General features: G+C 37.7%; 1 protein-coding gene across 2 annotated transcripts; it reads right to left on the bottom strand.

Moving 5' to 3' along the window:
- Window positions 1-41: 41 nt before the first annotated feature.
- Window positions 42-15,236, bottom strand: CFLAR (CASP8 and FADD like apoptosis regulator). Of its 2 annotated transcripts, XM_079311510.1 has the most exons (12): window positions 15,132-15,236; window positions 13,380-13,505; window positions 11,468-11,899; window positions 10,483-10,588; window positions 9,496-9,631; window positions 9,236-9,333; window positions 8,284-8,335; window positions 7,496-7,545; window positions 6,456-6,534; window positions 2,970-3,465; window positions 2,213-2,361; window positions 42-831 (listed from the first exon to the last, which is right to left on the bottom strand). In XM_079311510.1, the coding sequence occupies exons 3-11, from the start codon at window positions 11,761-11,763 to the stop codon at window positions 2,226-2,228; spliced, it is 1,449 nt and encodes a 482-aa protein (XP_079167636.1). In that variant the 5' UTR covers window positions 11,764-11,899; window positions 13,380-13,505; window positions 15,132-15,236; the 3' UTR covers window positions 42-831; window positions 2,213-2,225. The 2 variants fall into 2 exon arrangements, with proteins under 2 accessions (XP_079167636.1, XP_079167635.1); XM_079311509.1 differs by lacking the exon at window positions 42-831 and having other exon boundaries at window positions 1,295-2,361.
- Window positions 15,237-17,889: the final 2,653 nt, after the last annotated feature.

The following is a 17,889-nucleotide window of genomic DNA, read 5'->3' as shown; positions in this document are numbered from 1 at the left end:
GAGTTATTTTATGGTCTAGAGGGAGACAGGGACAATCAGTCTGACTGCATACAGAAATTTTATTCAGTATTCATATATATTAATCTGTATCCACTTATAGTGTCTTACTGTTTCAAATACAGAAGCTGAAAAACACATTCTTTAAACCAGCCAGAGGTCAAGGCCATAAATACTACTTAGATGTATGATTATATATTGCTTTAGGAGTCTACTGAGAAGAAAAAAAAAATCAGTATCTGACACCCATGAGCAATGGGTGACCATTCTACCATTATAAGCACTTCCAACCAAGCAGCCGTACACAGAGTCCCTTCCTCTTCCGCTGAAAAGAAACCTCTAATTACATGAGCCTCTAGTTTTCAAAACTGCATTTCTGCATCATTTCTTAACAAAAGGGACACTCTACTTACTTGCAGTAAGGCCAGGAACATATTCTTAACCCCCAAACTGAACTTGTCACAAAACTGTAAGAGCAGAATATATTCTACTGCTAATATTTTAAGTAAATAATTGCATTTAGCATCACTCAAAACTGCCCAACCAACCAATCCACAAAACATCAACCAACTCACCACATCATTAGAGTCTGTAAGGATAGCCACTATTATTCACTTCCTTTTTCCTGTTTTTTTCTCCTTCCCATATTGATACTGTATTTCTCCTCCGAATCATCTTTCCCCTACTTTTCTTCTCTTGATGCTCCCTACCATTCCCCTTCTTGCTCCTGCTGAAAATTTCCATATTTCTTTTCCTCATCTGCCTCCTCTTCGTTCCATTCTCCCTGGTTTTGGCTGTCTACAGGGTTGCAGAAGTGCTTGTCAAATGCAAAAGCTAGTAAGGGAAATAGGAAAGTGAAATCAATCTCTGAAGATCATATTTATTAACATTACTTAGATATATGTAACTTGAAATGATATCTTATTTCTACAACTGCAGGAAACATTTGTTTGACTATTTAGTTAATTTACCAGCCACCACAGGAAGATTCCACATCTCTCATTTTGTATCCTCTTTTTCCATTAAAAGCTTAACTAGATACTAAGCAAGGCACACCAGGGCCTTGAATTTTTTTCCTGTCTAGGAAACTTTATTAGGAGTAAAAATTAAATATTTACTTTAATAAAGTGACCTACTTTATTTCACTAAGTTCAGTGACAATAAATTTCAATATAACCCATCCCAGTTATACCATTACATAAGTAAGGTTAACTGAACTTTTCGTGTTAGGCAACTGATACATTGGAGAAAAATGTTTGTATTTAGGACAATTTTCCCTTTTCTTTTTTTCACAAGAACAAGAGCACTTGGGAAAAAATGAATTAATAGAGGCATATTTTTTTCATAAAAGCAGTGAGGGTGGGGTGTTTAACATAATCCACTTTTAAAGGCCCATGGCTGCTACATACTACATTTAAGTTCAAATACTTTAAAGTACCTTTTTGCAACTATGCCTGGTGCTTCAGCTTCCACAAGTCATCTGCCAAAAATTCCACATTTTTTAAACTGTGTGGCTGATTACTGTAATGTCCTCTCACATGTAGACTCATTTTTGGATCAGCAGAAAACATACTTGGCCCAAACATGGCAGACTGTCTCATTTATTAACCCCTGTGTGCTGTGGACAGTTCTAATGATGCAATTTTTAATTAAATAAACAGATCGAATCCAGATTATTGAAAATACTATCTCTCTCTCCCTTCTGTTTTGCCAGTCTATAGAGGCATGCAAGCCAGAACTTGTTAGCAAAGATCTGGCATTACTGGATAAAAATGCTTTCCTGAGACATTTGCCACTATTAGGTGCAGGGGAAACTAATCAGTGTGTTTCAGTGGTTTGGCCTGGCCTGTATTTGTTTAAGTATTAACTGCTAGGAGGTATAGTAAAAACCACCCACGAAACAATAAAAAAACTTTGTGACATTTCTGTTTTTCCTTGGAAAACCCAACAGCTATGCAGTTCAGATCTCTTTCCACTGTTTACCCATTGTACTCAGCAGCAAGATATGCATCACAGCTATACAATAGCTACCATTCTCATCCAAGCTTTCAGAGACTACTAAAATACAAAATCTAGTGTCTTAGCACACTAAAATGCTTAAATTCCTGTGTTTGGAAGCAACAGGCACTTTAGATATGCATGAAATAACAATGCATAAAGATTAAACTGTTTGCATCATAGCAAATGCTTCTTGTTAACCATTTCAGATATGTACTTTTTAACAGCAGTTAAGTGTGAAAAAAAAGTTTCTTCCTCAGTGTGTGCTGGAGCAGCAGTGAGTATTGTTGTCTTGGGCCAGCAGTCGTATTCAAATCATAAACTTTTTTGTTCAGTTCCATATGGATAGCCAATATGCAGAGTTTCCTGCAGCAACAAAAGCAGAAGCATTCCATTAGAGAATGAAGCAAGACACCATTTAAGAATTCACAGGAGAGACAAGCAGACAAAAGTTTTCTGACAGTTTAAATTCAAGATTACATATTGGCAATCAGTTGGCTCTGTGAGCAAAGGGTTAATTACATTTAGAGAAAGTAGAAAATCCTTCCCTCTCTACTGCCTTTGTCCTGAACTTAAGCAATGACCACTTATATTTGCAAGCACAGCTCTTCTTAATGGTGCATGGCAATCCTCAATTTAACAGAAGCCTGTTTATCTTGGAGAAGGAAGATTTCCAATCCTGTCTAAAGCACTGACATGCATTATCCAGGACAGGTTCTTCCCTTCTCACTCTGCAAACCCCAGTTTTAATACATTTTAACACATTTTAATATTACTCTTCAAAATCAGAAACTTCACTCTTAGTTTAGGCTACCTTACTATGCAATTGTGTGAGGATACTTGTCTTTTAGACTAGGACACTGCAAGAAAACACATTTCAGGACCAGATGGGATGAAAGTTAAGGTTTCTCATTCTCCATGACAACAAGCTATCATAGAAAAAGGGTTATTTCTTTCCACTTATTTTAGTTTACCTTTTGTAAGGATTACGGAGTAGTTCAGCCAGACAACGCAGATAATATGAGGATGCAGTTGGTGATTGTTCTAGTGTAGACACATCCACCTTGCAATGACTCCAAAAGATGTCTGCTGCATGTGGGATAGTGACTTCAGCACTGATATTCTCACCCTTCCCATCAATTTCCAAAAGACTGGTACACTCTTGCTCATTTTCTGGCACAACATAGCTCTGAATAAAAAAAAGCTTCGGTTTTCCGAGGAGTCCAGGACATGAGTCTGCTGTAAAGTATTTCTTTATTTGTTCCAAAGGGAATCCAGAAAAGGCATGATCTGTACAGAAGATGCTCTGAGAGTTTCCACGGCTGACCAATATGCAAACAAAGCTGTCACAATTTCTGTGCTTCTGCCACCTTGCAACTTCAAGCAATGTTTGATTCATGGAGTTAATATTTAAATATCTGTAACAATGAACATCATAGCCTAAGCCTCTGAAGGTCTCTTCCAACACATCTAGAAGAAGCAAGATGTCATTAAACCAAGGCACACCAAGGCTCAATCTCAACTGAATTACAGTATTTACAGTGTTTTGCTATTGAAGCTAAGTAGTTTATTTTATCACAATAATTTAAAAATCAGGAATACTTGGTGTTGATCACAGTACATTACATACTTCTAGTGCTATAAGCATGTTGTCTTTCCTGTGAGTTACATGTTTCATGACAGCAGAGACACTGTTATCTGGTTTACATTTCACAGCCACATGCTTTCCTTTAGAGTCAGTATTCCAATTTCCTAAGACTTAAAATATAAGGCAAGAAAAAACACACTCGAAATGATAAAGAGTGATCTGGACAGCATAGGAAGCCTGTTTCACATTTTAATTTGTCAAAATTACTCTGACTGCTTGTTACAGATATATAGAAATATAAGAAACACAGAGGTTCTCTTTCATCAGTCAAAAATTAACCTGCTGCAATAATTTTTGCTTCCTAAAATTTTAAGTAATGAGCTCTAGGTGAAAAATGGACACTGGAGTCTTAACTGGGACAGAACATCATTTTCAGGCAAAAATACCCAAGCTGAATAATGAACTCTATCAATTGAGTTAGAATTAACTAGGTAGGTAGGTAATCAAACTCCAAGACTTAACTCTTACTGTATTTATGTTAACCTGTGCTGCAGAAAAATGTGTTAAGAACTGAATAATTACTTTGGATGTTTCTTAATATGAGACTGAAAGCAGATACATGGTGGTTAAACCCAAAATTATTAAGTGTTCAGAGAACCACAAGCTACTACTACACTTAAAGCTGTAGCATTGTGTCTTTACTATAAAGTACATATACATTGCCCATGCACAGCTTCTGGTAGGAAAAGAATTATCAAGTACCATGTTTAAGTAAAATGCCTTACACTCATAGGAAGCTTACACAGAGCTGTCTTTGACTTCAAAAGCTTAACAAGCTCTAATTAGCAGAGGCTACTTCAGAGGTAATGGCAGCAAAGCAGTTGTACTACCACAGTGCTCTCCCCAAAAAGCCAGAACTCACAACTTTCCTCTGCAAAATAAAGGGTACATATAAACTCTACACTATAGTGACGTGATAAAAAAGAATTACAGTTTCATTGCAGTTCTGCTGTCTTAATTAAATTTTGTAAAATAATTAAAAAACTGTCCAGACATTTTAAATTTGAGAATAGAAAGATCAAGCTCCCTTATTTTATCCAGTAAACGTGCTGTCAAATTTCAGACTATTCAGGATCACTATGGTCTAGCAGTTACACACTCAATGAAGCCCTCCCTCAGTCAGGGGGTAACAGTACAAGTACAAAAGAAGAATTACAGCAGTGAGAATGCTTTTCCTGTAATGTCCTGATCTCATGGCACATGCACATGCACACACAAATACTAAACCTGGTGTCAACTTAGTCACCACACACACTAGCTGTCACAGTTTAAAAAAACCAACTCAAAAACTTAGAGCTGACACCTTAGTTAACACTTAGTCATAAATTATACATGGTAAGCCTTGGATACTTTAAGGCAAGACACACTACAGCTACATGCTGCAGCAAGAGATCAGAAACTACCTATTTCTTCAACACCAACCACCTCCCAACAAACATCCACTGACTTTTCAGGACCTCCCTTCTACATAAAACAGCTTTTTCTCCCCTCATTGTTGACAATGTAATGATTAAAAGTGATTTCCAAATGGCAAAGTCAAAAGCAGCTATTCACAAAATAGCAAGGTGCATTTCAGTCTGAATTTTATCAGCATTTGATATATTCATGCTGTTTACACTGGGCATTATAATGTGTTGTAATTCTTGATCCTACAGTATCTACTACTGGTTCGCCTTCCTGAGATTAAATCTTGGACAGCTACAGATTCTAATGGATGCCACAGATACAATTTCTAATGTTTTCTCTGCCCTCTTCTTTTTCTTCATTGTCCTCAGACTTCAGAATAGTGTGGCACAACTACTCTGCCTTTCTAGCAAACTCCTTTAAGCAATGCCATATGTCCTGTCTCCTCTGAATTCCACTAGCACCATAATGTATTTCAGTGCAAGTCTTGCCTTTTATCATGTTAAATGCTGACAATGCACTGGTGACTTTAAACATCTGAGATACAGACTTTCTGTGTGTGAGCTCCACAACTGCTGCCCTTCAACTATATCAGAAATTCTAAGTTAGTTCCATCTGCTGGACCATTATGTTTGAGAAGACAAGACATGCACGGAAAGCTTCTCCTTCCCTTACATCTCCCAGCCTATTACAGAACTGACTGCAAATACTCTCTTCATTTTTCATTTTTATTTTTAGCTTCACGTGTTACAGTGACTAGAGAGTGACTAGAGAGTGAGGGGTGTTTTTGACTGTGCAAAGATCTAATTCTAGGATTCTACAAAGGCAATCAGGAAACCCCCATGTTTCAGTGACGGCAGTGACTACACTGACAGCTGTGGTGACACTTTCAGTTTCACTGTGGTGACATTTTCAGCTAAACTGTGCAAGATAAGACAAAAGCCCATATGCATTATTGATAAAGGACCTCATTAAAAATCTCCAATATGTCCAATATGATTGCATTTCAAATCCACAACAGCTTTGGTTTTGGTTTTGTTAACTGGTGGTAAACATTACCATCTCTGCCAATAACCTGCTATATAACTGCTGTAAGACTAATTTTTCTGTTGGTTGATGAATATTATTTTTGTCCCTCCCAAAATTCAGTCTATCCTCTTCCAAGTTCTTTCATTCAGAGATTCTGCACCAAAAAAACTAAACATTGTCTCCAACAACTATGACAGTTTGCTTTAACCTGATGTTGGCCCTTCCAACCCTTTGCTTTAGAAATATTACTAGACAGATTAAATCACTGAGATAACACTACCCTAATCTGGCTGGTAAATGTGCATTAGATTCTTTATACAAAATTGTTCTAATTATCTGAGATTAAAAAGTTAAGGGACTTCAAATTCTAGAGACTTACCAGTGTCATTGCCAATACAATCTATTATCAGGCATATTCCTAAAGGTTGACTTAGCATTCTGTAAGAATCATCAGACATCTGAGAAATGTGAAAAGACAATTACAAAGTTAATGCATCACTTACTCAACTTTTAGACCATACTATTTTCTCAAATTTTATGTCAGATCTATTAAATAACATTCTGTTGTTCTCCATCCAGTAGCTAGCAGAAGTCTGTCTACTGGGTTGTCATGTTCATCAAAAAATCAGGAGAAAGGGACTAATGATTCTTTTCCCTCCATTTCTAGTACAGGCTTAGATTTTGTGTCCTTATGTTATGCAATCTCACTACCATAAAGATTCTTGAAGAGAGACTAAAACTGTACAAGCTTCATACTGCCAACACAATGAATGTAGAGAACTTTTGTGTTATTCAGGTGTGCCAGCAGGCACTGCTCATCAGAAAATTTATTTCCCTATTTAATGGAACAACCTCCTTATTCCTAAATAATCCATAATGACTCTATCACAATTCTTCTCCCCTCTCAAGAGAACTGATTGAAGCAAATCAATTTGCTACAGGTTGGCTCCTGACCTACAGGAGAACTAGTGAAAATAGCAGTTGGCCATTCTTATCATTAATACCCAGAGTATGTCAGTCTTCTGCCTAGAGAGCAAGGGGTGAGGAGGGAATCAAGAACAAAATTTACTGCATGCAGAGAAGCTCTGTGATTCCTAATGCATGTGGCAAGAAGTCTGAACTTCAACAGGTTTTAACTTGGCCTCCACTAATAAATGTACAAGTTCTGTGTGCACATCATATATACATGTATTTTGCACACTGCTGCTTCTGGAGTAGCAGCAAATATTTTATATTTAAAATATATTCTGCAAAAACAATTCACAGAAGCTGTGTAAGGCAGAGGATGTACCCATTGTTCTGTCTGCACACTCAAGAAAATCTCAAAATGAAACACAAACAAAACTAAGGTAAATACCCACATATTTACTTACATGACATTTTATTTATTTACATGCATACATATACAGAAGCACATACCTTATGTGGCACTGATCCTGACTCCTGAATGGACATGTGAACTGGTTCTGCTGCAGTTAAAACATACAGAAGTAATCTCAGTATGTAAGTACCAATGGTATGTTTTGGTCACCAGATCAGTTATAAAGAATATACCTACTTCAGCAAAGTTCTCACCTATTGGGAACTCTTAAGTTTCTAAATATGCTACTGAAGTTGAAAAATCCCTAAATCATTCACCTCTAAAATGTTATCTGGATTTCGTTCTACATTGCTTGGGATTAGAAGAAACAAAGAATCTCATCTAAACTGAAATAATTCAACTAACTAATTTTAAAAATCACCATATTTGAGAGGTATTTGGGGTTTCTGGAGAAAACACAATACACATGGGAAGAACCTGGTATTCAAAGCACAACTTCCTGGCTTCCTGGTGGGGAGTTCACTCCTGAACTGACACAAAAACTTCCTACTCCAGAGTTCATGGGCAGAACTGCACTACACCAGCCACAAGAGCTGACTTGTCAATCTTATCCATGGTTTCACTAATAAAATATTTATTCTGTTAAGAAGTTTTGACAGTGGAAGCTTACAATTTTTAAGAATGTTTTAAGATGTAGCAGCACAAGCAAAGCAAATACAAGGTCAAACAGTAATGCCAGGTTTAGTTCTGAGAGGTATCAAATACTCTGCTCCTGACATTAACAGGATTAGACATGAACACAACTATCAAACAACAGTCCTTTTGATGTAATGAAATTCATAATTTGGCTCTTTTAGATTATCAAAACTAGATAAAATGCTCTTACCCAGAAAAATATTTGATCCATTTTGCATTTTTTCTGTGTTCTCATTCTGAATCTGAAATTAGGAAAAAGGCATAATTTTCCTATTCTCCTTTAAGAATTAATAAATGTGGTCCAAAATAAAAAACAGTAGTATTTCTTCCTTTTTCTTCCTTGGGGTATGTTAGATTAATTTCTATCAGCTAAATAGAATTACAACGTAACAGATTAAAAAACCTACCCAGAGTACAGACAAAAAAAATAAACACCAACTGTTTGTCCTACTCCTTAAAAAAAAATCACCAGCTTGTCATGAACTGAAGGGAAAAGCCTCTGAAGATGTGAATTTTATTTCCTATACAGCAGGGAACTGCATGTTTATTGAACACATGGCAACTAATCTCATCAAATTTAGCAAGGTTAAATGGAAAGGTCATACTTAAGAAAGGTCATACTAATACAATATCAAAGCTAACCCAAATATAAAGAATACTGCATGCAATAGGATTTGATGGCTTTTAAGATACTGAGATATTTTCTTAAACTGAGTTTTAAACAAGAGACAAAAACTGCCCCCTGAAAATCCCTTCTTAAAAAAAGAATAATTTTCAGCTTCAAAAATTAAAAGCCACTTTCCTTGAAAGATCCAGAGGTACAAAGAAGAATATGTTTTGCAAAGAAGAGTCAAAGAAAACTTTTCACTCCACAGTGCAGCACAAAAAAATTTTCGAGGTACAGATTTAGTATGTTCAACTAATAGGAAAAAAATTCACAGAAGTTCTTTAAAGGGCATCTTTCTCAGTTAGAAGATTTAAATCAGACCCTAAATGCAGCAAACAATAGGAATAACAAATAAACTAAACAATATTTTAGTCACTAGCCATCTCTCATTCCTCAGGCTCTGAAAGATGGATCTCCTTTTAAAGTCTGGAAATATATAGAAATAAAGGATTTGTTTCAATTCTTGTGTACTTACCCCTGAGTGATAAGGAGGATCAATCAGATTGAGATTAGGGAGAGAGGCCTGATGAGCATTTACATATACTGGCTGAGAATGAACAGAGGACACTGAAGCTGCAAATTTAACAGAAACACAAATACACCATGATATTTCAACTGTTTTAAAAACCTAAATCTATGAAGAATGCAAATGCCCTTATTTATAAGTCATAGTTTTATCACCAGCATATCTGATTGTTGCTATCAAGATTAACCAGTGCAAAAAGAGCATTTTACCTTCGTGTTTGTACTTCTGAATCTTCTTAATCAAGTCTATCCTGTGAATACTTCGAAAACAGTTTTCTATCAAATCCAGTTGATTAGGAGCCACCAAATTTAGCTTCTCCAAGTCAATTATAAGAGCTAGAAAACTCTAGAACAGCAACATAAACCCAAACACATCAGTAATTTTTTCTCCACCAGCAGTAACAAAGCAACACAGAAAATACCATGGAGAAGTCATAAAGGCTGTATAAACAATTAGAGATGTTACACCTGCTATGAAAATTATCTGAGAGACATACAAATCCTTGATATTATCACAGGAGTAACAGAAACTACAAAACAATATTCTTAAAGATCCATCTTAAATTTTTGAGGAAACAGTTTTGCATTTTGTTTTTGCTACAAAGCCAGCCACTGGGAATGTCACCTCACATGCCACAAAGCAAGAGGAAAGCTTTGAGAAATCTTCAGACTTCTCTGCACAGTGGTCAAGGTTTCTGAATCCTCTCTACTAAATTTCTCCTTCCCCAGAGGACTTAATACAAATATTCAGAATATAAAAGTATAAAGATATAGTTACAATATATCTGTTATTTTATAAGTGAAGCAGAGCACGAACAAAAAGTAACCTTGTAATTCAAGTTACGGTTCAAATGGTTATCAGTTTGAGATCATTCTTACGTGAACTTTCAGGTCAGAAATACTGAAGAAAGAATTCTGTAAATTGCCTTCTGTCCATGGAGTTCATTCAACCACCATACACTAGAACAAGCACTGTTCCCTCTTACTCTTTTACTAGTTTTCCATGCTTCTTGCCTTGAATTAAAAATCAACATAATGAAATAGAAGCCACAACTCTTTGTCTACTTCCTGATGTTTGTGTACTCCTGCCTCTGTACTCCTTGCAGTACTGTCTCCTATCCTTTGCTGTTTAGTAACTTATTTTTTTTACTTCAATGTCTCTTGGCTCCAGAGGAGAATGCCAGCAAGAAAACATACCTTATCTTTTGCCATTTTCATACGAGGTGCATAATCCCTGAGCAGAAAACCAAGAGAACCCACTTCTTCTTTTTCCAGATTTTCATTTATCTCTACCATTAGTACCCTGAAATAAAGTTGAGATATTTCTAAAGAATTAGCTTGCAGTAAGATTCCTCCCTTTCCCAATTATTCAACTTCTCCTCATGTTCCAGTCTTAATCTACCATTTCTAACTAATAGACAGATAAAAAATCCACCCTGTTTCAAGATCCAATTATAAAATACCTACTCTTGATAATCAGCACCTATGTTTTTCAGACTGACAGCCACTGTAATAGCCACTGTTAGGAAAACAGAACTTTCCTTAATATTTAATAGAAATTAAAGTGAGAGATAACAGATCACACCCTAACTTTGTTACCTATTATAGTTTTTATTTTAATGAGAAGTTAATACAGGAAAATCTTCCTTAGGAGTACATTGATTTATTTCTGAAATCTCACAAAGAAAATAACTGAATTTCTAAATTTAAGTCTCTCAAAACTAATAGAGTAAAATGAGTAATAGAGAGGTCCCTTGAGAAAAACTATACCACATGGCTGTGTGCCCAAAGTGAAGCAGAAAATATCTTTAACCACTCATGTTTCTTTAAAGTGTCATTTTTAGTTGCTAATCTAGAACTCTACAAACAGCACTGGTTTTACTCATAAACACACAAACTCCTTAAATACAGATGCTTCTAATGCCATGACTAGTAAGAAACTACGAAAGTTTAATTTAGGGACTGAACTTGACATATTCTTTTAACTATAACTCTAGAGACAATGTCCTTTTCTACTTTTCTTCTATCTTCAAGAAATATTCTCTGAATCTGTGAAATATTACAAAAATAAAGAAAAAAACAACTCACCCATACTGCCCCCCTCCCCCAAACAAAGGAAAAAACCAAACCACTTATTTTGAACAAGATAGTGTAGCTCTGAAATCTGAAATAGATGTATTACCTGTAATCAGGGATAAGTCTGAGACTCCTGGCAAGGTGAGCTTCCACTGCTGCTTTCTCAGTGTTCAGGATCCTCCTCAGCAAGTCAAACCTCTTAACTCTGTACAACAGCTCAGACAAGCCAACAGGAGTCAGTTTCTCTCTCTCATTCAAAGCCACCAAGATGTCTTTAAGATCAGCAGTGGCCAAGTCAGGAGCAAGGTCTCGGCACAGGAAAACCATCATCTCTTCTTCTTCTTTATCCAATTCTTCTTGAATCTGATGAATAAGGAAAGCTGGCACTTGGCACCTGGTCATCACTTTGTTGCTGCTCCTTTAAAATTGCCAGCTTACTGGTTTTTAAACTGGAAACCAACATGACATGAAGCCTGTGTCTACCATAGCAGTTCTCTTGTGTTCATTCTTAACTAGGTGCATTTTTACAAGGACAGTTCTGTGGGAGAGAATTAAAAGGCAATAAATCAGTGATCTGCTGGACTCCTCTCTGAAGTGTTTCACCTTAACTAAGACTCCAACATACACTACAGAGACCTCCTTTATTCAAGGGACTCTCCCAGTAGTTCATTACAAAACGGAAAGACATGCAAGTTCTTTTTAGAGTAAATTACTTTGACATGAGTGTGTATATTCCATAGGAAGTGAAACAAAAGTCATCAGCTTCCTGATGAGTGGTAGATTAAGTATTTCTGAAAGCTCTGGCCTTTTCCGAGCAACAATATGAACATGTAATTTTTAAACTAATAATTATCTGTAAATTCAGGAGTGTGTGGATTTTCTTATTATTAACATCATTTAAAATTATTTCAACGTGGGGTTAAAAGGATTTTACACACACACCCTCTGTGCTCAAAAAGATTGAAAAGCCACTCAAAGAAAAGACTCCAAACTTAAATATGCAAATTGGATAATTCTGAAGGTATAGATAAAGCCACATGCCACTTTTTTTGTCACTAAACATTCATGCACCATCATACTGAAAACAGAAATAAAAATTCAAACCTAGAAAAACCCTAAACCTTGTGATTAACAAAATCATTAGGGTGCTGTGCTCAATTTCCACTGCCACCAACTAGGGAAATTCTATCTGACCTCCTGTGACCTCCATTACATAGATGGAGAAGTTGCAGATGAGCAAACCTAAAGACAAACCTTAGTCCTTCCAGAGTTTTATCACTATACTGCAGTTTTATTTAAACCATACTGGTAAGCAAATGCCAATTCAACTTCAAAGCCTAATTATACCAAAAGAGTCTAGCACCTGAGTAAGATTTTTTTACAGCATTTTCATTCTTTTGTTACACATTCTGTAAACTACAATCAAAAGTGTCACATACTGTATCCATAATTAAGCAGGTGAGATTAATTTATCTAAAACAGAGGAACCCCTCATGCACTGTAATGTTTTGGAAGGTTTTCTATCAGAAAAAAAGCATATTTATTGCTAACTTATTTTCAATCTAGCATCAAACACTTGTGAGAATTCTGTAGAGTGACACTGTTTTCATGACATAATGCAGTCAAGAAGAGGGAAGCATCTTCATATGAAAGTATCTCTCAGGTACATTCAGCTGGGACTTTCAAAAGAACTTGAAGTCATAGTTTAAAGTGAAACAGGAATTTAACAACTTTTGGTCATTTTTGGAAATACCAGAAAAACTTTTTAACTCTTCCAGTTGATTTTTATCTAATCTGTTAAAACTAGTTAAAAAATAGAGGTGGGAGTGTTAGGGAGGAATTTCCCACCGAGTTGGAATTTCAGGTATGCAAAATCACTATTTATATGTGTCTTAAAAATAGTCTGCCTTTAAAACACACACATGAATCATCTTCTTTTGTGAATTTCCTTTATATATGGTACATCACATGGTCATTAGAAAAAAATTATAATACTATCAGTATTGAAATTATCTTACCTGTATGCAGATTTGCTCACAAGACCACTGGAAATCAGGCATTTGACCATTGCCAAATCACTGATCCAGACCCAGCACCCATTGGTTTCCATCCAGGACTTCCCAGTGATTACATCAACTCATTCTCTGTTGGACAAATATCAGGATCACAGATCACTGTGGGGGGTCTAGTTCCTAATTTTATGGGGGTGGGAAAACCAAAGAAAATGACCAAGTGTCATTTTTCTCTATGACTGCAGTGAAGCAGGAATGATGCTCTAAATAAAAAGAAAACCAGTTGTGCACATACATTTATTGGGTACTGCGTGGGGAATGATTAAGAACAATGGGAAGTGATTTTTTAGTATAACCTAAACCAGTTTGTAACTTTTCATCCCAAATGTGCCCATATTTTGATAGCAGAAATGTCACAGGACTGGGGCAAGCCTGATACATTCTGTGTGTGTAAATCTCAGCCAGATCTACTCCACTATAAGAGGAAAAGGGTATCATGGTCCACTCTCCCATGTGATGACCACTTTTTCAAACATCACAGATACAATTATCATAGCTGCAAAAGTTAAAGAGAAAAAATAATCACAACATAAACCCAGCAGCCTAGCTTTTGATTATCTAGGCTCTGCAACAAGATGACTTTTTGAATGTAAATTCTCTACAAAGAGGAGAGAAAAAGGAGCTTATCGTCTAAAACAAAAGAAAAAAGTTCGTAGTCATCAGAGATAAAGCTGCCTCAATAATTTTCGTGTTCATGCACATGTCTAATTAGGCGGGGTTGTTGTTTGTTTGTTTTTTAACATGCTTGCAAAGGAGTAGGAAATAACATATTAAAATTTCACACAAAGACTCATAAGGCTCCAGTTAACTCCTTGCTGACCTTTTGTACCTTGAACCTTTCACAGTCACCTTTGCAGCAACAAAACCAGGATATGACACCAGTGGGTGTCGTTCTGATTCGGGAAATTATTTTTCACAAGAAGAGCCGAAAGGAGGGAGCAGAAGGTGACCCGGCTGCGGGCGGCGCTTTGTGCTCCCTCCGCTCCGCACTGTTGGAAGAGGTGCCGCCGGTGGAACGACCGCGCCTGGAGCCGGGGCCATCCGGCATTTTTCAAAGCTGCAAAGCGTGCTCCACAGCTTTCAAATGTCTCCATTTCCTCACTGCCCTACGCCCTCTAACAGGAGTTGTGCAACGCGTCAGGAAAAACAGGGAATTTCCGAGGGAACCATCGCATTCCTTACAACGCTTGAATAGTTTCCCCCGATGTGAACCAGTATGACCACGCTAATATGTTTTAACATCCTAGTCCTCCTAATGAAAAAAAACAAAAAAAACCCCAAAAAACAACAACAAAAAAAAAAAAAAAACAGAAAAAAGAAAAAAGAAAAAAAAAAAAAAACAAGAAAAAAAATCCCACACAAATATACACACACAAAAAAAAAAACCCCAATAAAAATCCAAACCTCCAAAAAACCAAAAAAACAAAAAGCAAAACCAAACAAAAAAAAAATCCCCAAGTAGTAAACGTGGTTTATGCCGATTTGCAGTCATCTTTCTAACTACGTCGTTTCAGGTCACATTTGGTTTCGGTTACGGCCCGAGCGCAGGCCGAGCCCAGCCCGGCTCTGCAGGACGGCTCCGGCCGCGAGCAGGACGGGCCCGGGCCCGGAGCACGGGGCGCTGGGCTGACTGCGGAGGGAAGTGCGAGGGGAAGGAGGGCGAAAGGAGGGGAAAGGAGGGAGAAAGGTAAAACGCACCCAGACGCGCCGGGGATGTCTCTACAGCAGTCAGGTCCCGCATTCGGAGCCGGGCGGAGTCCCCACTACAGGCGGGGAGGGGCAAGGCACCATAGTGGTTTTGTTTCCGGTTTGTTTTCCCCGGGGGACTGGTCTCGGCGCTGTACAGACAAAGGCGCTCTGCCCCGCCGGATAGAGGGCGGACGGAGCCTGCGGCGCTTCGGGCGCTTGCCCGGGCACGGACGCGCCGGCGGGGCCAGCGCTGCCCGGGATGGCGGCAGCGCCGTGAGGGGAGGCCGGGCGGCGCGGCCCCAGCTCAGCGTTTGAGGGCTGTGCTTGGTGTGCGCACAGACAGAAGGGCTGTGCTGGCCCCGCCAGCTGTGCCGCGGGAGCCGGGGCTCGGCGAGGGGCAGCCCTGCGGTCAGGGCGCACACGTGTTTGGCGGGAGTGCCGCCGTAACCACAGGTACGGCTCATGCCTCGCTCTGACTTGGTTCGCTCACAACGAAGATAACGCAGAGCTCTGTCAAAGTTGTGTGCTTCCGTTGTGTAATCTTTAGTAAATATTGCGGAATGCCTTGTTCCTGAAAACTGGGTGTTGCTGTTCCCTTGACAAAAACTATTAACTTCCATGAAGCTTTTTACATTGCAACTGGAGCTGCTCTCCGAAAGGCCTAAAATCTAAAGTTTTTCTGCTGAAGTAGACCTCCGTATATGGCGAAATCAGACACATAGAGCTCCCAGCTCAATGGATTTCAAAGCATTTACGAAACAGTGAGTCACCTTTTTTTTTTTTTTTTTTTGTGCTGCTAAAAATAGAGCACTGGAAGCGCAGTACTCTGGAATAGCACACACAGAGTCACGCTGTCTTTGGAACTGCAGGGAAAAGGAGACAAAAATATTCACCCACACCACAATTTGTACCAAGTGGCAGCCCCGTGTTCTGAAAAAATACTGTCATTCTTACTGAAATGGTCTGGTCAGGTTCTCACAGTAGTATCAATCATTCAAGGCATTCACAGTATCCTAGCTATTAAGATGTAGCTGATTCAGGAGGAAATCAGCTACCCAATATGTACAATTTCTCCTTGGATCAGTTCCATACAGATTTCCTCTTGCATTTCAGAAAGTGGAGCATCATCAGTTTTATTTTTTAGACCTTATGATACAAAAAGAGTTTCCTGACTGGTATTACAATCACAAACTGCTATTTGTGACCCTGTTTTTTGCACTGTAGATTATCTATGCTGGTAGAAAGGCTGTTTTAATATAGGGACAGACATTGCTATGGTTACAGTGAAGACACATTTGGTACTATTATTTTAATACACAGGAAATACTCCATTCCCGGGCAGGATTGGTATTATTATACCTGTAAAAGAAAATCTTTATGGGTATTGTATGTGTAACAATGATGAGACATATTCTACAAGATTAGCAAAATACGCTCATCATAAATTAAAGACAGTTATTTAGGGCAGTGGCTGCCATCTGGCTATTAAACCCCCAAATAATACCACCTGAGTTCACAAATGCATACATTTTACCAAAACTAGTCTAGTCTAACCAAATATGCTTGATACATTTTGCTATATCAGTGGAGGGCTTGTATAATTTAAAAAGACTGATTCTACTGCATGTCATTATTAACATAGTAACAATTATTAACACTGTAATAATTAACTGTGTTACTTGTTTTCCTGAACAGCCGTCTGAAATTCAGTACGCCCTGGAAAGTTCTCTCGGAACCAGACAGAAAACAAGCAGTGAGTACCAGCCTTTGAAAATGTGTAGTTTGGGTAAGAGTACCTAAGGGACGATATAAATGTTTTGTGCAACAGACCTTACACAGTAGGTTCCTGGTTGGTTTTTCAGGGAATGATGCAACTGGATAGGAATGTTAGGGAAAAGGATTAGGTAAGAGTTCACTAAAATGAGTGTTTGCACTACAAACAGTGCCTTGAGCAATGTCATACAAAGATGACAAACCCCACTGTACAGTACATCTGCATTCACACAGATGTTGTTTATTGGCTCTAAAAATAAAGCTCTATTATAATCTCACTCAGGAGGACTGTGTGTGAATAGATATGTTTTAAAAAAAGATACTTTAGCCATGTCTTGGCAAGACCTTCAGCTTCCTTGTAAACCTGCAATTTGTGACAAAATTGTTTAAAAATTTCAATTTCTTCACCATGGAAGTACACTATATGATTGTTTAGTGACATTTACCATTTCTCATTTGTCTAATTTTGCTTTTTATTTTAGTGACAGGTGACCTGTTGTTTGGATTGAAAAGCTATGTAATATATCCTCATTACTTTGTTACTATTGGCATAACAAAATTTACAGTAGGATATTCATTCAATTACAATTCCTGGTACTGCAGAGGGCATATACTGCCCACAGGTCCTTCTGTGCTATAGTCTTAATTCCAGGCATTCTTAAAGCACTCCAGAAGCTGCCAAGATAATTTAAGAAAAACCAGGACATTTAAAACAAATTGCTAAGAAACACTAGATGTAAAAATAAGTAAATCTACAAATACACTAAAGCAAAGGAAAAAATTGTTCTCTTTTTTTCATTACAGTCAAGTATGGTGGAAGACATCTTAGGATAAGGTACAGTTATTGCGGAGTTAAACATTTTACTCTACTGTTGCCAGCAATGCAATTTTTGATGTCTGGATATTACACAGCAGATTATTCTGGTGTAGAGTGTCTGCCAGGTTAATTAACTGTTCAATAGGGTTTAGTACAAGCTTTGGCACTTTCATATAC

This window comes from Erithacus rubecula (genome assembly GCF_903797595.1).
Source record: "Erithacus rubecula genome assembly, chromosome: 8".
In the NCBI taxonomy this organism is placed as follows: domain Eukaryota; kingdom Metazoa; phylum Chordata; class Aves; order Passeriformes; family Muscicapidae; genus Erithacus; species Erithacus rubecula.
This window is presented reverse-complemented; position numbering and strand designations above follow the sequence as displayed.

Coding starts and splice junctions, on each gene's coding strand:
- CFLAR (XM_079311510.1), bottom strand. CDS start 11,763: ATGACCAGGTGCCAAGTGCCAGCTTTCCTTATTCATCAGATTCAAGAA. Junction 9,334..9,495: donor TCAGAAGTACAAACACGAAG/GTAAAATGCTCT, acceptor TTAAATTTGCAG/CTTCAGTGTCCTCTGTTCAT. Junction 3,466..6,455: donor TTGTATTGGCAATGACACTG/GTAAGTCTCTAG, acceptor TGCTTCTTCTAG/ATGTGTTGGAAGAGACCTTC.